At 38.8% G+C, this 24,871-nt stretch overlaps 1 protein-coding gene across 1 annotated transcript in view; it reads left to right on the forward strand.

Annotated features, from left to right (window-relative positions):
* Positions 1 to 24,871, forward strand: part of CHL1 (cell adhesion molecule L1 like) — a 233,379-nt gene that overhangs the window by 196,936 nt on the left and 11,572 nt on the right. Inside the window, exons 16-24 of the mRNA XM_070738253.1 lie at positions 100 to 201; positions 436 to 633; positions 2,406 to 2,476; positions 5,938 to 6,157; positions 8,019 to 8,134; positions 8,463 to 8,661; positions 15,757 to 15,879; positions 16,198 to 16,377; positions 23,707 to 23,865. Of these exons, the coding sequence (XP_070594354.1) occupies positions 100 to 201; positions 436 to 633; positions 2,406 to 2,476; positions 5,938 to 6,157; positions 8,019 to 8,134; positions 8,463 to 8,661; positions 15,757 to 15,879; positions 16,198 to 16,377; positions 23,707 to 23,865 (1,368 nt within the window). The remainder of the gene's footprint in view (positions 1 to 99; positions 202 to 435; positions 634 to 2,405; positions 2,477 to 5,937; positions 6,158 to 8,018; positions 8,135 to 8,462; positions 8,662 to 15,756; positions 15,880 to 16,197; positions 16,378 to 23,706; positions 23,866 to 24,871) is intronic.

The raw sequence follows: 24,871 nt of genomic DNA on the forward strand, positions 1-24,871 counted from the left end.
GCACAGAACTTTGATGATAAAATACTACTATGGTTTTCTAAGTTCAAAATTGCATATTGTAGTTAAAAGTCATTCTTGCATTTCTTTCCTATTTTTTAGATGTCCCTGACCCACCAGAGGACCTCCAACTTTCTGAAAAACAGGCAAGAAATATTAGATTATCTTGGAGTCCTGGAAGCATTAACAATAGCCCAATTAATGGTAAGAAGGATTATTCTGCCACGGTTTGGCTTTTATAAAGTGACAGTAAATAATTAGCCTTGAATTAACCATATATCCTAAATGAAAGGACCACTGAATTAATTTGTTGTTGAAGGTCTTTGTTGTTAATCATCTTTTTCAGATCTCATCCACCTGGTTCCAAGGTATTTTGCTTCTTTAATTCACAGTCTTTCCTTATTGTGTATGTGGGTTTTTTTTCCTTGTCCTTTCTAGAATCCATTGTGGAATTTGAAGAAAACCGATGGGAGCCTGGAAAGTGGCAGGAATTAATTAGATTTCCAGGAAATGATACTATGGTTGTTTTACCACTGATCCCTTATGTAAATTACCAGTTCCGTGTTATATCTGTCAATGCAGTTGGGAGAAGTAAGCCCAGTGAACCATCAGAACGATATGAGACACCTCCAGCTGGTATGTATTGTTAATTGCTTTTTTGTACATAATTATATACTGCAAATGGGGAAGGAGGTATTCTTATACACAATGCATCTAATATATTATCGGGATGGTTATCTTGCATTTGAAAATTTGATTTGGGAAGAAGTAAGCTAAATACACAATAGAAGATTTTAACCATCTTGGTTTGTTTTTGAACCTTTTTTTTTTTTTAAACTTAATTATGAATCGAGGGTTGAATGTATTTGAATTTTTTTTAAAAAATATGGTTGTCATTCTTGGAAAAAGTTATCACTGAGTTGGAAGGGAGAATTAAAAGGGGTCAATCAAATAAGTACAAATGAAAGACTAGTCCTTCCTGGATGATCTAAGGAAGTATCTCATATAAAACATAATTGTACCCAAAAGCAGTAGGAAACATTTTATAGACTAGATGTCTATGGCGTTTCTCAGCCATTCAGGTCATGGTTGTCCCAAAAGTGTTTTTTCAAGAAATAACTAGACTGTCTTTGTTTTTGCTCGAAGATATTTCTCCTGTCATCCAAAAAACTTCCATCAGAACTTAAGAAGCTTCTTGGCTGAGAAGTGAAATGTCTTCAAGGAAAAACAAAGTAAATCCAGCTGCTTCTTGAAATCACCTTTGGGATCATATAGACTATATGTCCAACTACAGTAAATTTGTTACAATTTTATAAAGGTTAGAAAAGGCAAATTCTTTAAAAAGTGGGTCACCTTTTACTGGAAAAAGGATAGTTGCTAACTAGACTTAATTACTGCTACTATTCATCCTGTTATGAATCTGAAGAAGCAAACATAATAAAAATTCATTCTCATTAGGATTGTGACATAATTTATTTTAATCTCCACTTGAGATTTTTGTTTAATATACACAGTGAATTCTAATGAAATGAACAAGAAACTGTTCTTTTTTTCTGTTCTATACATTTCCATGAATTGATTTACTTTCCTAGATTGTAATGCATGCCCAATTAACTTAAACTTCCTGCAAGATTTAATGTGATATACTGTATTTCAGATTCAGTCCCACCTTTCTTTATACAGGCATGATTATTAATAGGACTTATCAGAAAAAATATTCTGCTGACAACCAATTTTTCTTGTTATAACATGAAATAACTGGTTGCTGAAAGAAATGTTTTGAATGACTTGTTGATTTATATTCCCCTGATAATTGTTAGTGGTAGTTTTGTATTTTCCCAGCTTTCCAGTTCCATGCCTTACTTTAATGATATACTTTCTGTTTTTTCAATCCCACTGAGCTATCTCTTTATAATAATGTCATTAACGTCTGCTAGTATATATACTGATGTTGAAGGCTTGAAAAATGTAATTTACAAACTGATATCTTGAAGAAGGGATGCCTCTATTTCTATATTTCTCTCTCTGTCTCCCTCTCCCCCTCTACCCTGTCTCTTTTAAAATTGCCAGTTTTTAAAGGCAATTAATTCTAGTGATTAGTTTAATTTTTTTTCCTAGCCCTGTTCAATTCTGAACATGGTATGCTTGTTTGCCACAAATATATTTATAAGATGAGAGAAGGCAGTCTTCAAGATTAATGTCAACTTTTCACTAGAGTTATTAAATCAGTTATGATGCACAAAAACAGTGAATAAAACAAGAACATACAGCTGAACATTATCAAGGATTTTGTCTGTTTTGTTTTTTAATTTTGACAGGGTCATCCTAAATATTGCACTGTTCTTGGATATATTTGTAATAGGAAGATTAAGTAAAAATTGGTTAATTGAATTATTCTTGCATTACAGCTCCAGACAAGAACCCAGAAAACATCAGAATTGAAGCTTCCAAACCACATGAGATGAACATGACATGGGAGGTAATATTTTTTTATAAATGTTATGGACCCATTTGTTATGATCTGTCACACAACGTTTGAATAAGCTCCAGTGTGCTCAATGGGGTAGCATTTGACTGAATATATAAATCATGATTAAAGGAAATGCTTTGATAGTGTAGTGAAGGTAAAATATAAAATTGTCACATTTTAAAATTCATGCTAAAATTCTACCTTGACTTTTTTTTGTTATTATTTTCTGGCCAACAATTATAAATTGTAAATTTCTCTTAAAATTATCTGAGGTTATAAGTGAAAAGAATGCTGCTTTGGATTTTCTTTTCCCCAAATAATAATTTTACACAATGTCTCATTAAATGTAACAATTCCTGGCTGAACATTTTAAAATAAAATTCATAAAATAGTGCTGCGTGTATCATTATTATGCTTCCTGAACTGTCCTGCCAGCCAAGTACATGCCTTCTAGCCTAAGAATTGCAAACTAGTTGAGTTATTTTACATTTATTCTCTTAGTTTGATATTGTCCTGAATTTCCTGAATGAAGTTACAATGCTGGTTATTCATAAAGTGTTCCAAAGAGTCTGTCTTGTTTCATTCCCTCTGTGTTTCTAGAATAGAATAGAATATAATTTTATTGGCCAAGTGTGATTGGACACACAAGGAATTTGTCTTGGTGCATATGCTCTCAGCGTACATAAAATAAAATATACATTTGTCAAGAATCATGTGGTACAACACTTAATGATTGTCATAGGGGTCAAATAAGCAATGAAGAAGCAATATTAATAAAAATCTTAGGATATAAGCAACAAGTTACAGTCATACAGTCAACACGGGAGGAAATGGGTGAAAGGAATGATGAGAAAAACTAGTAGAATAGAAGTGCAGATTTAGTAGAAAGTCTGACAGTGTTGAGGGAATTATTTGTTTAGTAGAGTGATGGCGTTCGGAAAAAAAACTGTTCTTGTGTCTAGTTGTCTTGGTATGCAGTGCTCTGTAGCGACGTTTTGAGGGTAGGAGTTGAAACAATTTGTGTCCAGGATGTGAGGGGTCAGTAAATATTTTCCCCGCCCTCTTTTTGACTCGTGCAGTATACAGGTCCTCAATGGAAGGCAGATGGCAGCAATTGTTTTTTCTTCAGTTCTTATTATCCTCTGAAGTCTGTGTCGGTCCTGTTGGGTTGCAGCACCAAACCAGACAGTTATAGAGGTGCAGATGACAGACTCAATGATTCCTCTGTAGAACTGTATCAGCAGCTCCTTGGGCAGTTTGAGCTTCCTGAGCTGGCGCAGAAAGAACATTCTTTGTTGTGCTTTTTTGATGATGTTTTTGATGTTAGGTGACCATTTTAGGTCTTGAGATATGATAGAACCTAGAAATTTGAAGGTCTCTACTGTTGATACTGTGTTGTCTAGTATTGTGACAGGTGGAAGGGTTTCTCTTAAAGTCTACCACCATTTCTACGGTTTTGAGTGTGTTCAGTTCTAGATTGTTCTGGTCACACCACAAGGATAGTTGTTCAACTTCCCATCTGTATGCGAATTCATCATTGTCTTGAATGAGTCTGATCACTGTTGTATCATCTGCAAACTTCAGTAGTTTAACAGATGGATCGTTTGAGATGCAGTCATTAGTGTATATAGAGAGAAGAGAAGTGATGAGAGTACACAGCCTTGGGGGGCACCTGTGCTAATTGTACATGTATCTGATGTGATTTTTCCTAGCTTCACCTGCTGCTTCCTGTCTGTTAGGAAGCTTGTGATCCACTTACAAGTGTGTTCAGGTACTGCTAGCTGATTTAGTTTGGTTAAGAGAATGTCCGGTATGATGGTATTGAATGCTGAACTGAAGTCCACAAAGAGAACCCTAGTGTAGGTCATTAGAGATTCAAGATGTTGAAGGATGTAGTGTAGAGCCATATTAACAGCATCATCTGTTGATCTATTTGCTCGGTATGCAAATTGCAGGGGGTCTAACAGTGGATCTGTGATGGTTTTTAAGTGAAACATCACTAGCCTTTCAAAGGTTTTCATAACTACAGATGTTAGAGCAACTGGTCTGTAGTCATTCAGTTCCTTGATGGAGGGCTTCTTCGGCATTGGGATGATAGTCGAGCGTTTGAAGCAGGAAGGAACATAGCACAACTCTAGTGATTTGTTGAAGATTTGGGTGAAGATGGGGGCCAATTGGTCAGCACAAACTTTTAAGCAAGAAGGAGTTATCTTGTCTGGGCCTGGTGCTTTTCCAGGCTTCTGTCTGAGAAATAGATCTTTCACTTCCTTTTCTGTGATCACTAGGGGTTGTAAACCCAATGGGATGGGTTCAGTTGTAGAAGATTTTAGCCGTTGTTGGTGTGTCTGGGATGGAGGTTGTGCAGATAAGTGGCTGAGGTTTCTTTTCAAACCTGCAGTAGAACACATTCAGGTCATCTGCCAATTGCTGATATCCTTCAGCTTGGGAAGGTGGTTTGCTGTAACAGGTGATGTTTTTGAGAGTTTTCCACATGTTTGCTGGTTCTAATTGTTCAAATGTATTATATTTTATAAACCACTCAGAGTCCACTATATTAAATAATAGTAATATCATAATTGTCCTTTTCCATTTATTGAGTAAGCCAAACAAACACTAACAGATTTGGATAGCGAGATGGACAGCATATAGATAAATAAATACATTTGCCTCATTACAATATCCCTTTTCCAATTTCGCTTTTGAAATAATTTAGGAAAGTGAGAAGTTAATTACATTTCATTCTTTGATATGTAGAAAGATGAATATTGTGTGTATTTTTAAAAAAAACGTATTAAAGATTTTTCAAGACTTATAGGTGTCCATGGTGTCTAGACAATATAGTTACAAAGAGGTGTTTTAAGCTAGGAGTGAATGCTCCTGGTTCATTGCAAAGGCAGCACAAGTCTCTGCCCACCTGCCCAGAGGCTGCCATTTGGGTTCTTTTACCCTCTGCACATGCATAGAATGTTTAGTGCATGCACAGAGGGTAAAAGAACTCAAATGGTGGTGTCCAGGCAGGTAGGCTCTGCCTTCATGACCGGCTCTCCGACAACCAACAGACACAAGCAAACCAGGAGGATTTCACCCCTGGCTTAAGCCCTGGTCTTTTTGCATATGTGCATTAACTACATCATGCATTTAAAAAATGGGGTGTCTTTCACCAATCTCCCACCTATTTTGACATAATTAACTATCCCACAGATAACTTATTTACAGTTTGTTTTGTGACATAAGTTAAACTTTTTTCCTTGAAGAATTGTGCTGTTGATAGTGCAATATCGGATTCATTTTAGTAATAACATAGTTGGAAGAGACCTTTGAGGTCTTCTAATACAACCTCCTGCTCAATCAAAAAACCTTGTATCATTCCATACAAGTGGCTCTCCCAGTCTCTTCTTAAAACCCTCCCACAACTCCTGGAGGCAAGTCATCTTACTGTTTAATTGTTCTAATTTTGTCTTCATTTGCAGCCACTAAAGCCGATGGAGCATAATGGACCTGATCTGGAATACAAAGTGAACTGGAAACAGCAACATACCAATGAATGGGAAGAAGAAACAGTGCAAAAACATTTCCTGGTATTGCAGAATACCCCTACTTTTGTACCTTATGATATCAAAGTCCAGGCAGTGAACAAGTATGGATCTGGCCCTGAACCTGATATACTAACTGGATATTCAAGTGAGGATAGTAAGTAATGGGAGGTGGGAGAGATACAAACAATCTCATATATTTGATTTTTCAAACTCAAAGGTGCTGAAAGTGATCTGACTGGTGGAAATTATATTATGGATAAATATTGTGCTATAGTATATTTTCATGGATCAGAGCTGATAATATTAGTAACCTTGGGGAGTTGTTTCAAATCCTGTATTTACTGGGGTTATCGTCAGAACTGCAAGACATTGATATTTGCAACATAATGCATAACAAGAGAACTGATGAGTCAGGAAATAGGCCCATCTAATGTGGTATTCTGGGTCTGTCTATGAAGATTCACAATCATCCAGGTCGTAGTTGTCCAAAAAGTGCTTTTTCAAGAGGCAACTGGACTTTCTGGTTCTTCTTTGAAGACGTTTTGTAAACATTGTTATTGGCATCCTTAGCAACCTGCCGGTATACATGATGTCAAAGCTCCGCCCCCGGAATCTCTTCGTGGGAGGGATTCCCCCAGCTCCTTCAAAAATAAAAATAAACATTGTTATTTTTACGAAAAAGGACACAGATAATTTTAAGAAAAATTTACAATTTATAATTGTTGGCCAGAAAATAATAACAAAACAAAAAAATCAAGGTAGTATTTATCATGAATCCCTGGTTAGTTACAGCATTATACAGGGTTGCATATATGGATTTAGTCTTACATTACTTTAGGGTCCAATTGATAAGAGGTAGATTGAGGTCACCAAGTAGGATAAAAAGGTATGGGTAGGAGGTTTCCCACATTAGTAGTGAAATTAACTTGTTCACGTGTAAAATGTCCTAATCAGGAGCTCTGTAATATAAGAATCAAAGTGTGGTATTTAATGACAGTTCACAGATGATGGTATCAGGAAGAACAAGCTCCTGTGTAACTTGAATATTTTGTAGATTTAGGGACTTTTTATAGAAGCAACACCAGCTCCTCTTTGGATTTCACGATCAGACCGGTAAATCAGTCTCTTACTGTGATAATGGAGTCAGGGAGGGATGCGCTCAGCCATGTTTCACAGAAAAATATAATGTCAAATATAGCCGTGTTTAGTAAGAGGAGGAATTCAGGAGTATTGTTTATCATACTTCTTGCATTAATTAGCTTGCATTTAAGGTCGGTAGTGGTTGGTATTGTGGGAGTTAGGATTTTGCATGATGGAGGGTTGGATGTTGGGTGATGGATTGTGGGACTTACTTTTAATGCAGTCAGCATGGTAGTCAATGTATAAAAATATTGTTTGGATTTGTTCCAAGGTATGTCCCACTAACTTCAATTGGAGTAAATCCCAGCTTAATGCGCCTAGCTCAAATATATGCCCATAGATTAAATCTTAGGCGAGATGCTATCAGATATATTATATTACTATTACCGATACATGATTATACATTATACTGTCTCATCATTTTAAATCCAGGTTATCAAATACCTGTCACGGGCCTAAATCTAAACCCAGAGGATCCCTGCTCCATTTATTAATATGCTAATGAAGTGTGAGGAAGATGCCATATCTGTCATCTCAGAATTGCCTGGAGTACTATTTGAAATTCTAGTTCATTAACTCTCATTCATTTTCAAAAGAGATCCTCTGAGATTGAGTGTGGTTGAACATTACACTAAACTTACAGTTCATATAAGCACAAGTCGCCCCGAGTCTACGGAGAGGGGCGGCATACAAATCTAATAAATAAATAAACAAACAAACAAACAAACAAATAAATAAATAAATCAGTCAGTCAGTCAGTCAGTCAGTCAGTCAGTCAGTCAGTCAGTCCAGTCAGTCCAGTCAGTCAGTCAGAATCTACTACTGTCTGCTGAATATAGGATATCACATAAATGTTTTCTTCCTCTGTGTTCAAGTTCCAGAAGCAGCTCCTTCAAACGTAATTGTGCAAGTCATCAATAGCAGTCTGGCAAAAGTCATATGGTCCACAATTCCAAAAGATCGGGTTCGTGGACACCTTAGAGGGTATAAGGTAGATGTTAATCTCCCTGTTTTCTCACATTTGACATTGACCCTTGAATTATTAATACACTTTTGTGGAATGCTTACTAAACATTGGTTTAGAATAGAATGGAATGGAATAGAATTCTTTATTGGCCAAATGTGATTAGACACACAAAGAATTTGTCATTGGTGCATGTACTCTTAGTGTACATTAAAAAGGAAGATATATTTGTCAAGAATCATGAGATGCAATACTTTATAATGTGCATGCATGTTGGTGTCTTAGTGATGTGCATGCTGTCAAAGAGCCAGATTTGGTTCTGCTTCAAAGCATCAAGTAAATATCCCTTCTGCAGGTCAACTGGTGGAAAGTCCGTCTGAATGAAAAAGATCCTCACCCAGAGAAACACTCCTTGACATTTAAAGCAGACCGAAATGATGGAATGATTCCTGGTTTAGAGCCTTTTAGCATCTACCACTTAACCGTCTTGGCTTTTAATTCTAAAGGAAATGGACCTGAAAGCATTGCATATGAATTCCAGACTCCAGAGGGAGGTAAGGTTGGAGAATGGGAGTGGGGAGGGCAGTAGAAAGGAAGTAATATCTAACTTTTGTAACTGTATTTTCCCTTTGCAGTTGTCTTGGTTGGATTATTTGTATTTGTATTTATTAGATTTGTAGGCCGCCCCTCTCTGAAGACTCGGGGCGGCTAACAACAATATAAAAAGACAATGTAAACAAATCTAATATTAAAAACAATCTAAAAAACCCAAATTTAAAGAACCACTCATACATACAAGCATACCATGTATAAATTCTATAAGCCTACGGGGAAGGGAAATTTCAATTCCCCTATGCCTGACGACAGAGGTGGGTTTTAAGAAACTTGCGAAAGGCAAGGAGGGTGGGGGCAACTCTGATATCTGGGGGGAGCTGGTTCCAGAGGGTCAGGGCCGCCACAGAGAAGGCTCTTCTCCTGGGTCCTGCCAAACGGCATTGCCTAGTCGACGGGACCCGGAGAAGGCCAACTCTGTGGGACTTAACCGGTCGCTGGGATTCGTGCGGCAGAAGGCGGTCCCGGAGATATTCTGGTCCGATGCCATGAAGGGCTTTATAGGTCATAACCAACACTTTGAATTGTCACCGGAAATTGATTGGCAACCAATGCAGACTGCATTGTCATTGTTCCCTTATCTGCTGGGCATTCTCACAATTGGAGATATCAAATTAATATCTGATTATTAAAAGGTTATTTTATAGTCGGTCACTGCAAATATATATTCATTATACATACTAGAGTTGTTAGTACTGTGCTTTGTTATGTCTGTCTGTTTATTAGAAGCCGGCCGCTAGGAGTTCAGCGAGCCGGGCTATCCAAGGTGCTGATTGGCGCGCCTCCCTGGATACACTGTAAGTGGGAAGTTTCCCTGTTCTTAATTGGTCGCTGCCTCAGGCAGCTATGTGTATAAAAGCTTCTGTATTGTTTTATCTTGTCTAAGCCTGTACCTGCCAGCCTGGCATTAGTTATAATTAAAGTGTTCTGTGTTCTGACCTACCGGAGGCCTCAGTTATTATACTGGCGACGAGAGGCGAGCAATCCATGCGAAGTCTTACTAAGTAATAGACAGTAAGTGAGGATGTCGGTACAGCTGACGTTTCCCCCTTTCGACCCTCAAGGGGAGACGTGGGATTCCTACGTGGCCCGCTTCGATTGTTTTCTAATTTCAAATGGATATACTGAAATATCAGGGGATAGGAAGCGATCATATTTCCTGGGGTTTTGTGGCCCAGAGATGTTTGAGACGGCGAGGGCTCTGTTCGCCCCAGTCTCAATACATGACATTCCGTGGCAACAATTCCTGTCTACGCTGCAGGATCATTATGCCCCTGCCCCGTCCCGCTGTGCCCGGAGATACAAGTTTTACCAAAGGGACCAGGCAGAAGGGGAGTCAATTAATGATTTTGTCGCCGCTCTCCGCAGGGCAGCCTTATACTGCGAATTCACAGATCTAAATGACTATTTACTTGACCGATTGGTTTTTGGGGTGAGGGATGGACGCCTTAAGCGGCGTCTCCTGGCCACCTGGGACTTAACTTTTCAAATAGCTCTGGCAGAAGCCCGTGCATTCGAGCTGTCAACTTTGTCTCTAGCGGCCATGGACAGCTTGGTAAACGTCACAAGTAAAGGGCTGCCGCTTCCAGATAAGCCCCCGCCTGTGGCAGACAAGGAGGATTCCAATGCCGGGGAGGAGGAAGAGGTCTGCCGGCTGGCAGCTAACCGCAGCCGAAATCTGCCTGCTGCCCGTCCCCGTCCTCCGCTGTCTCCGTGCTGGGGCTGTGGGGGAAGCCATTTTAGAGCGAGCTGTCCATTCAGGGACGCTGCGTGCAGACGATGTGGTGCCCGGGGGCATATTGCAAGGGTCTGCCATTCCCGTAGATCCCCACCAACCCCGAGAAAGGAGCAGAGGGAGTCCCAGAATTATAACTCTCGCTGGCAAAGGCAATTTTCATCAAACCGCCGGGATGAATGTAACACCATCTACAGTTTTCCGCGCCAAACTACCTCGTATGTCAGGAAGACGTCGAGCGGCACAGAGAAAATTTCTGTTGATGTTCGCCTGGGAGACACTTGGTGCTCCATGCAAGTTGACACTGGCTCAGCACATTCTTTGGCTTCATGGTCTACCGTAAAACGTTGTTTTCCCCGTTTAAGCAAGAATCACCTTCAGCCCTGCAGCTCAGTTCTCAGAGACTACCAAGGCTCTTCAATTCCGATTTTGGGGGAGGGTCGTTTTACAGTCAAATTTAAATCTTTTGTGGGCAAGCTGCCTTTAATTGTGGTGGATGGACCTTTCTCAACTCTTTTGGGGCTAAATTGGTTTAATTCACTGGGGTTATCTGTCACCGGGGTTAACTTGGTACAGGGGGCTTCAGCCTTTGAGAAACTTGCTAAGGAATTTCCATCAGTATTCAACGAAGGTTTGGGCTGTTACACGGGTAGCCCTATATCATTCAGCCTTGACCCCCAGGTTCCAGCGGTGAGGCTGAAAGCCCGCAGGGTCCCCATTCCTCTCAGGCCAAAGGTGGACGCGGAACTGGACCGTCTTATATCGCAAGGTGTTCTAGAGCCCGTGGACCAAGCAGCGTGGGAAACCCCATTAGTCATTGCATTTAAGGGGGATGGGGGTATAAGACTATGCGGGGACTACAAATGTTCTGTAAACCGGGCTTTAGCCCACCACTCTTATCCTTTGCCGGTGGTGCAGCAGCTGCTCCACACTCTGGGAAATGGCAAGGTCTTTGCGAAGCTTGACCTGTCCCAAGCTTATCAGCAGCTGAAGCCCAGGCTATCGTTACCCATTGGGGGGTTTTCAGATGTAATCGCCTTCAGTTTGGGGTCTCCATTGCACCGGGAATATTTCAGGGGTTAATGGAACGGTTATTATATGGGCTCGAGGGAACTGTACCATATTTTGACGACGTCCTGGTGTCGGGGAGTTCCATGGACGAACTGTTTTCCAGAGTGCGAAAGGTACTAGCAAAATTCCAAGGGGCGGGGTTGAAGCTCAAACCCAAGAAGTGTGTGTTTGGGGTTTCGGAGGTTGAGTTCTTAGGATTCCGAGTAGATGGACAGGGAATACACCCGACTTTGGAGAAAACTCGGGCAATCCAGGATGCCCCCAGGCCCCGTTCAAAGGCTGAACTCCAGGCATTTTTGGGGCTTTTAAACTTCTATGCGGTATTTATTCCGCATAAGGCATCCGTGGCCGAACCCCTTCACAGGCTGCTGGACTCCCGTTCACATTGGCATTGGGGTCCGAGGGAGGAAACCGCGTTTGGGGTGGTCAAGAAAATTCTTCTGTCAAATGACGTTCTGGCCCAATACTCCCCAGGGTTACCCTCGGTTTTAACATGCGACGCCTCGCAGTACGGCGTCGGGGCTGTCTTAAGTCATCGTCTGCCTAATGGCTCAGAGGCACCCATAGCCTTCTTTTCTCGGACTCTTGCCCAGGCCGAAAGAAACTATGGGCAGATAGACAAGGAGGCGTTGGTGCTTATTGCTGGAGTCCGTCGATTCCATGAATACCTTTATGGGCGGAGTTTCCAGTTAGTTACTGACCATCAGCCCCTTTTAGGATTATTTAGGATTAGTCTTCGGAGAGGGGCGGCATACAAATCCAAATAATAAATAAATAAATAATAAATAAATAAATTATTAGCTGGTAACCGCCAGAGTCCCACCGTTCTCTCACCACGTATGTCCCGTTGGATCGTGTTTCTGGCCAATTACAATTATACCTTAATTTACAAACCTGGTCACCACATAGCACATGCTGATGCCCTTAGCCGATGCCCCCTGGCCGAATTGTTGTCCGATCCAGCCCCGACCTGCTCAGTTTTTGCTTTATCTGAGGAATCTTCAATCTTGTCTGCAAGGGATGTGGCCAGAGAAACAGGAAGAGACTGTATTTTATCACAGGTGAGGCAGTGGGTGCTGCGGGGATGGCCGAATTCGACCCCCGCCGAGCTGCTCGTTCCCTTCTGGCACTGCAGGTCGGAGTTTTCGGTGGAGAAGGGCACCATACTAAGAGGTGAGAGAGTTGTAGTGCCAGGCAGATTACGGAATGAAGTGCTGGCTATGTTACATAAGGGCCACCCAGGCATCGTGAGGATGAAGGGATTGGCCCGGGACTACGTCTGGTGGCCTGGTATGGACAGGGAAATAGAACAGAGAGTGGCCAATTGTATGAGTTGTCAGGAGAGCAGACCGGTTCCACCACGGGCGGAGCCATTGGCATGGGAGCCGCCGTCAGGACCCTGGACTAGAGTGCACATTGATCTGGCAGGTCCGTTTATGGGCCAGACATTCTTAATTTCAATTGATGCCTATTCCAAGTGGGTAGAAGTGGCCCAGTTAGGATCTACTCAGGCTCAGGCAGTGATAGATGTGTTAAGGGGGCTGTTCGCCACGCATGGCCTTCCGGATCTAATAGTTTCGGACAATGGGCCACAGTTTACTTCAGTTTTATTTGAGTCCTTCCTGGCATCAGTGGGCATTAGGCATGCCTTGTCCTCGCCGTGGCATCCGGCCAGTAATGGTCAGGCAGAACGGGCAGTTAGGATGGTTAAGGAGGCTTTGAAGAAGATGCCACACGGCTCGTGGAAGGAGAAATTGGCAGATGTGTTGCTGGCCCAGCATTCGACTCCGTGTGTGTCCACGGGTAAGACTCTGGCCGAGCTACTGATGGGCCGTAAACTGAGGATTATTCTAGATAGATTGCACCCTGGTTACACCTTGGGGGTGCAATGGCCGGATAAGTCAGGAAGGAACATACAGCTGGGAGACTTGGTGTATGCACGGTCTTATTCCGGAGACAAGACATGGGAAAAAGGAATTATTAGCAGAGAATTGGGACCCCGTTCCTTTGAGGTGATGCTTAAAGATGGCAGGGTCTGGAGAAGGCACCTGGATCAGGTACGCCTGGATAAGAGTGCAGATGGGAAAGATCGGATGATCGAGGACCAATGCGAAGATGGGTTCCAGGAACCTCCTATCGAGACTTGCAGAACCAGGGAAGCATCCGCTGGAGCAGGGCAAGAGGCGGAGCTACCCCAAAGTGCTGAGTTAAGTCAGGAAGCAGAAGGGTTAAATCTAGGTTCTCCCCGCGGCGCAGAGCCACGGCGTTCAGAAAGAATTAGCCGCCGACCGTCATACTTAAAGGATTATATATGCGCGAGCCAAGGGGAGAGGAGTGTTATGTCTGTCTGTTTATTAGAAGCCGGCCGCTAGGAGTTCAGCGAGCCGGGCTATCCAAGGTGCTGATTGGCGCGCCTCCCTGGATACACTGTAAGCGGGAAGTTTCCCTGTTCTTAATTGGTCGCTGCCTCAGGCAGCTATGTGTATAAAAGCTTCTGTATTGTTTTATCTTGTCTAAGCCTGTACCTGCCAGCCTGGCATGAGTTATAATTAAAGTGTTCTGTGTTCTGACCTACCGGAGGCCTCAGTTATTATATGCTTGATAAAATTATACTGTTTATTATTCTTCCTTGGAATTTTCTAAGAAATCAACGGGTTCATATCAATTAGAAATAAGATTTCCAATGAGTTACAAAAATGGTCACTGGAGTCAATATTCATTGTTAGAAGCAAGGAAATACTAGTGAAACAATAGTTTTTTAGTACAACACATTCCTTCTCAAGGGCAGATTCAAGAGCCCATAACCAATACTGACTAATGGAGGATTTAAAAAGAATGACTAAATTCATTTCAAGCTCAATCCTGACAAAACGGAGTGGCTGTGGGTATTGCCTCCCAGGGACATGTCCATCTGTCCGTCCATTACCCAAGTGATGGGTGAGAGTTTGCAACTTGGGCATCCACAGCTGACACTAGAACATCATCTTTTGGCTGTGGCGAGACGAGCATTTGCCCAAGTTTGCGACCCTATTTGGACAGGGAGTCTTTGCTCATGGTCACTCAAGCCCTTATCACCTTGAGGTTTGACTACTACAATGCTCTCTACATGGAGCTACCTTTGAAGAGTGTTGAGAAACTTCAAATTGTCCAAAATGCAGCTGCGCAAGCAGTTATGGGCCTCCCAAAGCATACAAATATATCTCCATCACTCCGCGTACTGCATTGGCTGCTGACTAGTTTCCAGGCACAATTCAAAGTGTTGGTTATGACCTATAAATCCCTACATGGCATCAGGCCAGATTACCTCTGGGACCGCCTTCTGCCGCATGAATCCCAGTGACCAGTTAGGTCCCACAGAGTCAGCCTTCTCCAGGTCCCATCAACTAGACATAGACAATGTCATTTGGTGGGACCTGGAGGGGAAGAGCTTCTCTGTAGGGGGCACGGCCCTGTGGAATCAGCTTTCCCTGGAGATTTGCACTGCTCCCACCCTCCTTGCCTTCCGTAAAAACTTAAAGGCCTATTTATGCCACCAGGCCAGGGGCATTATACCCTAGCCCCCTGGCTGACAAATGTAGTATGTTTCGATGTGTGAATGGTAATGGATGATTTTAACTCTATTAGTGTTTTTAAAAGTTTTAGTTATATTAATTGGATTTTTAAGTTATTTTTTAGTTATGTATACTATATACTGTTTTTTGAAATGTTGTGAGCCACCCCGAGTCTGCCTGAGTCCAATAAATGAATGAATGAATGAATAAATTTCAAATGAGAGAATTGGGCAAAGAGAAAATTAAAGATCTCTCATCTTTTCTACATTTCTTAGATTTTCCCCAAACTATATGCATTCTATAAAATGGTGAACGAAATCCTCTGATAAAATAGTATTTATCTTTCCAAAGCTAAATACATAACTAATTCTCAAACAGAGAGGGTAGCCTATTAAAATGTTCCAAGCTAGTCCAATTGAGCTTTAGAAACCTGGAATAAGTCATGTTCATTTTATGGAATTAGTGTACAGAGCTTAACCAATATATTTTGAAAGCTGGTCTGTATTTTTGGTAATATGTGGAGATGAAATAAGTGACTTATTTACTTGCTTTGTCTTTATAGTATCTTATTTTATGCTATATCTAGATAGACTTCCTATAATGCGCAATTGGATAAATGTATAAGAACAAATGAATAGAAATGTATTCATGATCATTTTTTAAACATATGTATTTTATAGTCCCAGAAAAACCACACTTTCTAAAACTACTAAATTTTGAAAAAGACTCTGTAACATTGTCATGGGGGCCACCGAAGAAATCTAATGGATTTATTACTGGATACACATTGCAATACCAAATGAGTAAGTAAATAAATATTCTACTTTGGATTTAGGTTTTTTTTTAAAAAAAAAACATTTCCTTAAGGAAGATCATTCTTAGCTGATGTTAAAATATGTTGGAAAGGATTTCCTCCTTTATTTTTTAGCTTAGAAAGTTAACTTTCCAGTTGAATCTCACCACTGATATATATATATATATATCTATTACAGTTAAAGGGTTTTATGTTGTACATTGGTGAAATATAAAGTTGGCCTATGATATACATTTTTTAATAAATAAATTTATTATTAATATTAATGTCTGACTAAATGCTGTCTGCTCCTTCTTTTGTTTTCCAGTTAATGAGACTGATAACATTGGGCCTTTGCATGAAATCAGTGTTACCAATTCATCATCATTAAGCTTCAGATTGTCTAATCTAAGCGTCAGCACAAAGTATAAATTCTATGCAAGGGCCTGTACATTGCAAGGATGTGGAAAACCTATTACAGAGGAAGGAGTAACAATAAACCATGGCAGTAAGTTAAAAGCAGGGTTGAATGCCTGCAAACCTGGTCTTAATCGTAACACCTGGGTATTGGACCTAAGGAAAATGAATCAGAGAAGAAAAGAGAACAGTGCTTATCATTTAAAAAGCGAATACTTAAAGCTTCAGGTTTCATATCATGATCTACTAAAAATATTCCTGACCACCCATTTTGTCTTTTTCTACTGTACATTTGCAAAATAGCTACGTATGATAATGCTGTGAAGACATGAATTTATTTTGACTTGCAAACTTGCTAATATAAGTAGCTCAATACCATGAATATTAGGCTCTAGGCTGTGCAAAACTTCAGAGTAGTGTTTCATGTCAACAAAATGACAAATGAAACACTCCTCAAAGATCCTTCATACAGTAATGATCTTGTCACTCACATAAGATCTAAGAGACGCATCCTGTTGTTTCTGTGGTATCTTACTATAAAATCCAGGTAAGTGCCTATATATTGCTTCACTGCTTTTCTGTTTCAGAGCTACTCTCATTTCCTCCACATGTTAAAAGAGAAAGCTGAGAACAGCTTTCTTCAGAATATGCTACAGGAGAAATTTGAAAGAACTTTCTCCTGAAGACTTAGCCATAGGGCTTCCAAGGTTGACAAGCTCTGTCTGGACTTGAATTTTCTGTAAATGGCAGAAAATTACATACTGAAGATTTTCCAGAATGCATGGCTCCAGTGCATACTGCAGGAAGTTCATGGTACATGCTGATGGTGACCCACTCAAAATTTCCCCAGCCCTCATATAGGAATCTTTCACTTCATCACTTCTACGATGGACCACAAGGTATCCCCACAGACCATTTACCCATTTGAGAATAGTCAATGATGCAGGGAAGCTCTTTTGGTGGCACTCAGTTGTCCCTCAAATGCTTGCTAGGCTATGAGCAATTGAGGGAACCTAGCCGCCTGACAGAATCCATGTTTTCATGATATTTTCTTTCTTTCATTCAACCATAGAAAATCCAGTAACGTGGAAAAGATCCTTTGATTGAGGAAGTTTAATTAGATTAGGCCATGTCCACAATTCGGATCGCTTCTTTAAGCAAACCTTTATGTAACTTTATGCCATTTTACTAAGCCAAAGAATATTGGTTATAAAGGTGGAAAAGATGTCACAAAGGTTTATTGTTATAATAATCAAAAATACAATTATATTTTATTTGGTAAAGTTTACTGCAGCAGAGCATCACTTTTAATATACACATGGACAAACTTAAAGCCCATATTTAATTGCAACTCTTTAAACTATAACATTCAGGGGGTTCACTAGATGAACCATTTAATTCCCAATTAAAGCACCATTAGCATAGTTACATCCATCATTTAGCTGAAATATGATCAGATGGGTGACTTGCAACTCTGTCTCTATAGCTGTAGAACCAACTAGATATTAATTGGTGAAATTAAGTGAGATTGGCACACCAATTTGCCAGATGGAATGAGCTAAGTAGAAAATGCCCAAGTTCATCAGTGTGGATAACATACAATAACAGTGTTGACAGGGAACAGTCCAATATTTTTTCTTGCACTTAATAGGTTATCTTATTAGAATTGGAGTGCATTCCATTTAAATCAGAAACTGGGATTGTGGAAGAAGCACCAACATTGTTTTAAAGAAGTTCTGTTAAAAAACAATACTTTCTTTCCCCGTGGAATATGTTAGTTGAATCTTTCAAGCAGAATCAGAATGTCAATATTAGCATATCCTAATCCTTTTTTGTTTGACTGGAACATTATTTATTTATTTATCTATCTATCTATCTATCTATCTATCTATCTATCTATCTATCTATCTATCTATCTAGTTAGTTAGTTAGTTAGTTAGTTATTGGATTTATATGCCGCCCCTCTCCGCAGACTCGGGGCGGCTAACAACAGTAATAAAACAGCATATAATAATAATCCAATACTAAAAACAGTTAAAAACCCATTATTATAAAAACCAAACATACATACAAAAATTGTAGAGGCCTAGGGGAAAGAGTATCTCAATTTCCCCATGCCTGGCGGCAGAGGTGGGTTTTAAGCAGCTTACGAAAGGCAAGGAGGGTGGGGTCAATTCTAATCTCTGGGGGGAGTTGGTTCCAGAGGGCCGGGGTTGCCACAGAGAAGGCTCTTCCCCTGGGTCCTGCCAAGTGACATTGTTTAGTTGACGGGACCCAGAGAAGACCCACTCTGTGGGACCTAACTGGTCGCTGGGATTCGTGCAGCAGAAGGCGGTCCCTGAGATAATCTGGTCCGGTGCCATGAAGGGCTTGTTATATAGTCCAGATGAGCATGTGATTTTCTGGACTGGGTAGATTAACTTGTAGTATAATAATCCAATAGTGTGGCAATAATATAATGCAGCCAATAGTAAGGCACTTTAAGATGGGGCAAAGTAATGCCCCTGTTAACTTTCACAATAATTGTCCCATTCTACTTTGACTTGGCCAGACTGTGTTCGAAACAGTGTATCCAATTCTTGACACCACAGCTTTAACAGGCTATTGGCAATGGTTAAAGGTCCTGAATTTATGTAGCCTTCAAATGAGGAGTTCAAGAGGAAGGAAGTACAATCTCTATTTTCAGACATTTGAGCCATGCAGTTGGTAAGCTCTTTTGGAGATGTGACTTCTGTTTTGAGGGTTACCATTTAATTGAGTCTGATGGGTATATATTATGATAGTTTTAATTTCTGTACAATACCCAGAGTCACTGTTGTGAAATGGGAATCTTCATATATTGGATGGATGGATGGATAGCAAATAGATGATAGATTTCCATAAGTTATTGCTCAAAACATTTTGTAATAAAGATTAATCTTAACTGATTTATCTTGGGGAAATATTTAAATTGTTCACTATTGGCTTAACCCATTATCTCCAAGGTATAATTCATTTTGTAAGGCTTCAAACTCAAGAGAAATCTGGACTTACAGTTTAATATTTAATGTTTATATGGGTTCTTTGATATAAAATAAGAAAGCTCAGGGCCTATTGATTTTATTCTAAGTTCTCCCCTTTTGGTTAATAAAAACAAAAATTAACCCAACTGCTTGTGGATGTCTTAAGCTAATAACTGTACTTCAGTGACCTTTCCTATCTTCCCTAAAATATTTTTTTTACTAATGTATTATGTATTTTCCTTCAAGTTCTTCATTTTTTATCTTTTCAAACTACTATTGCATACTGCAATGTATACATAGGCACATTATTTGTCTCCCTCGAGTACCAAATATAGCTCTAAAATGAGCTCCCAGACTATCCTTACTGGATTTATATACTAACTAAATCTTTGCAGAGATCTTACAGAGGGAAATATGTCTGAATATTAATGTGAATTTTTTATAAAAACCCAAAACCTGTATCAAAGTCTCCTTATCCAGCAGTTAATATTAATTGGATATCTATGGTGCAGCAGACTCATTTCTTTTTTATTAAGTCTTTAAACAGCTTTATTATATCCTTTTATTTGCTTTTTGTTTGACTTCATTATGACTTTAGTAAAGTGAGGCAGGGAAAACTCAATTCATTGCAGGGTGGGGTTTTTTTGAGATATTTAATTACAATTAATTAATTTAACACAGTAGGAAGGGGCCTTGCAGGTCTTCTAGTCCAACCCCTGCTTAGGCAGGAAACCATACATCACTTCAGACATGTTCATTCGTTCAGCAAATTGCAACAGCCCTGAACAAATGCCTTTGCATTGGAGCACTCCATAACCACATGATCATGATCTGGGTGTTTGGCAACCATTTCACATTTCACCACCAGTTTCAGTGATCTGCAGCCATATGATCTCCATTCACAACCTTCTCTCCTGGCTTTCCAGAAAGTCATTTGGGAAGCCAGCAAGTCAGGTCACAAGTCACTAAGATATGTCCTCCCATGCTCATGCTACACCAACCATTCATATCCTGACCATCACTGTGACTCACACACTTGAACTTGTCTTCACACCTCTGTGCACCTCCCTAATCTATACTGCACCTTCATGAAGTGTTCTTGCAACCTTATGCTCCCTCTCTGACTGTTACTTGTACCCTCATGAATCCCCAGGGCCTATTTGGTACCTCTCACCCACCTAGCAGCAACAACTCAACTCCAACTGCCATCATCATTGAGAACTCTTCCCAGTTTACTTCACCTTCACATTAACCCGTCAACATCAGTAGAGTCTCTACCATAATGGCAAAGCTAGAAAGCATCTCAAAAGATTAAAAGTAACTCAATCATAAAAAGACAACCATTGCTCAATCTTCATCCTTAAGCCAGTAAGAAAAAATTGAAATAGCAACCTTCTAATTCTTTAGCATTGATTCTAAGATTGAAAAACAGTCCATTTTGCCTTGACCGTGTAACTAACTTGAATTACAGAAAAGAATCAAAGCGTTTCAAGGTCAAAATGCTTTGAACATCTGTTAGGAATGTTATCACAGAAACATTATTATTAGAAATGTCTGTTGAAACTTGATGTCTAAACCAATAGATAGAACATGCTTAATTTCCAGGTATTTCAGCAGCTGAAATACGCCTGACAAAGTGGTTTTACAATTGGAGGGAACTTCCTGTTCCTTTCAATTTGTAATCCTGTGCATCTGACAGCTTTAAATAGTTTGGATTATTTGAAATGACAGAAATTGACGTAATATATTTTCCCCTTGTTACCTTTCAGAAAACGTTTATGTTAAGTGTACTACTTTGTGCATTTAGGGGGTGGGTGGAAAATAACTTGTAATGACCTGCTGTTTAATTTGTAGTTTGATTAGAAAATGTAATTTCAGCTTCATGGAATTAATTTAGCAATATCAATTCTGCCAGATAGTTTTAATTATGTTAAACCCTTCTCATCAAATGTTGGTTTAATGCACCAATCAACATACAACATTCCCTTTAATTCTTTCTGGCACTATTATAATTAAAGCACAGGCTGTAATTGATTAATAATTGTCTTGGAAAAACCTTGTCATATTCTGCTGTTTTTGTCTATATTCATTTTTAATCTTTTCTCTTTTTCCCTTTCAGTTATCTTCTGAGTGTTAATCTCTCGAAGCTGCTTGTATTTGCTTGCTTGCTTATTCCAAAACTAACAATCATTACTTCTGCATCACACATGCAAATTATCTAAGAGTTTGCAAGCTCCGCTATATCTGTGAACTAATTAATGTTATAATAGATACATTGTACTTCAGGTTGTAATAATGAGCAAATAAAGCAAAATATTTTTTTTTCTTTAAAAAAAGAGTACTTAAAATATTTAGGAAATCTTATTCAAGAGAAAATTAAAGAATTAAATAATATACAGGTTTCCTATTTAGAATTTAAATATTCATCTTTATTATTTCCTCTTAAAGAATTATACTGCCCCAATATAGTATAAAATAGATTAAAAGCATCAAAAGAATAAAATTATATCCTCACTTTTCATTTGATTCATGAAACAGAAGTAAAATAGAGCAGGAACCAGAAATTGCCTTATGTTCCTTTTAAAATTAACAAATGTATTATGACATAAAACCAAGATTCCCAATGCTTCTTCGATTAATGGTTGTGTTCCACCTTTAAATGGTTTATCAGGACCAGACAGTAGGAGATATAACCAAGCCAAAAATGTAGTCAAGTTTAAGAGAGAGAATTTGATTTAATTTATATTACATTAGAATCCAATTTGTATTACATTAAATAAAAAATAATTCTCATGCAGTTGATGGCAACTTTTTGAACGTCTCTTAGTCATGTCCTCGGCTGAAATCCTGAACCTTCAGTTCTAATAAAAGATAATTCTTGTAACTCAAAGTTGACATGAGGGGTCCTGGGTGCTCTCTGAGCTTCCTTGTTTTCTTGTAGATGTTTCATTACCTAAACTAGATAACCAACTGACCCTCTGGGTGAAGAAATATTTCCCTTTATTTGTCCTCACTTTCTTACCTATGAACTTTTGAGGGTCGTTGGTTTATGGAATTCACTTCCAGAAGAGGTTGCAACAGCTGTCAGCCTTGATAGCTTCCAGGCAGGATTAGATAGTTTCATGGATGCCAAGTGTATCGGTAGTTATTGAAATGGATGTCCAAGTGCTGCCTCTATGTTGGTTGAGGCAGGCAGGATTCCCTTGAGTACCATTTGTTGGGGGTCAAGGGAAAGGGAGGATTTTGCCTTCTCTTTCTACTCAAGATCCCCATGTATAATTGATTGCCCAATGTGTGACACAGAATGCTGGATTCGATGGGCTTTGGCCTGATTCAGTATGGCTCTTCTTATGTTCTTATGTTCTAACTGCACCTACTACCAGGTAGCATTAAGCACTGATGATGTTACATAGTTTGGGTAATTAAACGTCTGCAAGGAAACAAGCAAGTTCAGAGAGATAAGCACTCTGCTTATCTTAGTTTTAAGAACCCCACAAGACAACTTTTGCTTTTGTTCAAGTGATGATAATTTTATTAGCAGGATTTGTGACTCATTATTTGGATACGGAGAGGGACGGCGTACATTATTTGGATACGGAGAGGGGCGGCATACAAATCCAATAAATAAATAAATAAATACTTTTAATAGAGATTTTTTGTTCAGTTTGCTAAAATAAACCAAACCTTATAAAATTTTAATTTTATATAATAATATAATATAATGTAATGTAATATAATGTAAAGTAATATAATATAATAAATAATATAATAAATGATATGATATAATATGATATGATATGATATAATATAATAATATCAATTCACATTTCAGCAAAGCACTGTCGTACAGTTAATTTGACTTCCTTCATGTAAAATCTTTTATAATGCTCCATTATAGATTTGATTTTTGTGGTAGTTCTATATCAATCATTTGATTTTTTTTCCCCCAACAAAGTTTTGGTAGTTGAATTTTTAAAGGAAAAAAATGCATATTTTAACATTTATTAACTAGAATGTAGGTTTAGATGTAATATTTTATTGAAATTCTGTGCAACATTAAATTTTCCATTTATTTATATAAGCATTATTTATTTGAAGATTTATTTGGATTAATTATGATCAATAAATCAATGAATTTGTTACTAAATTCAAGATACTTTTTTGAGTTTGTAGAAACTAGGCAAAATTATCCAGTAATATAAATGACTACTCCTATTAAAATAAATACAATTTAGAACATATACTACATGAATATTAATGTCTCGCATATGGTCATTACCCTAAATCATCCTTTGTCATAATTGCAAAATTCTCTAAGGATAAATGTTCGATCTATTAATATTACCTGTTACTGGTTCTGTAGTTTCATATCCTGAGGCCTTCACCCAATCATTTACTTGACTCTGTGCATTCCATAGGTAAAGCTGTCGGGAAGATTACTGAAGTTAAGCCCACTGCAAAGAGTCAGCCCGTTGAGGCACTTGATCCTGGAACTGCAGATACAATTCGACTAATGACTAAGAATTGGGTTGATAATAATAGCATTTCTGCAGATGTAATTGAAGCCAGGGGGAGAGGTGAGAAATTCTTAAGGCCTCCAAAATGACCGTGATTGTCACAAAAACAAAACTTTAGCAAACTGTCTATTAAGATTATATACTGCATAATTGTAACATGAAACAATTATATATTCGGAATTTACTTCATCTATTATAATTGGAATTTTATTGTTGATTTCAACAGAAAAAAAAGTAGTTTTCCAGTTCATAATCTTCAAACACCAAAATTTTCAGAAGTACTGCCGGGGCCCAATCGGGTACAAGAAATGTAGACTTCTTTTACTATTTTGAATATTAAACTGACAATTGCAAATTAACTTTGTACTAAATATTAATGTTAATGTAATCAGTCCCATACCACCCACCATAGGTTTTTCTGATTTACCTTTAGTAGCAAGTTTCCATTAATAATTCCAAATCTATATGTGCAGAAACAACAAAGAGTAATTAGGACTACTTATGCTTGGACTGTGAAACTTAATAAAACCACTGGATGGCAGCAAAGAGTTAATTTTCTGTATAATTTTCTGCAATCTGAAATTTTATTTAGAGTTTTGCAATCCAAGTGTGATAACTCTTAGATAAATTGGCAAAAAGTTGTTCCAGCATTTTACTATGGAAAACAGAAAGCCATTGTGCAAATAATGTTTGCCTATCAGGACTATGTTGTATTATCAGTTTCTGCAAATGCTGTTGGCCAAAATTAAAGTTTTGTGGGAGATGAAATTAATAGAAAGAGAGAAAATATTTCTCCCAATATAATTCTGGAGTGAAAAGTAATTATCAGTCAATCAATCAGATTTCTGAATGAGTCTTCATTTTTCTCCAAAGAGGCAACTTGAAAGCCTTTGGCTATAAGCATTATTCCATATCAGTGGAAGATGCAGTCCACAAATTTGTCATTTTTCCTTTGTGCTTTGCTAGTTCTTTATTCTAGACACATTCCTTCTATTTTTTGGATTATGCTGCTGATATCCCATTACAACATCAGTACATTGCTGTTCAAAATACCCCACTTCATTGG

This window comes from Erythrolamprus reginae, chromosome 2, assembly GCF_031021105.1.
Source record: "Erythrolamprus reginae isolate rEryReg1 chromosome 2, rEryReg1.hap1, whole genome shotgun sequence".
Classification (NCBI taxonomy): domain Eukaryota; kingdom Metazoa; phylum Chordata; class Lepidosauria; order Squamata; family Dipsadidae; genus Erythrolamprus; species Erythrolamprus reginae.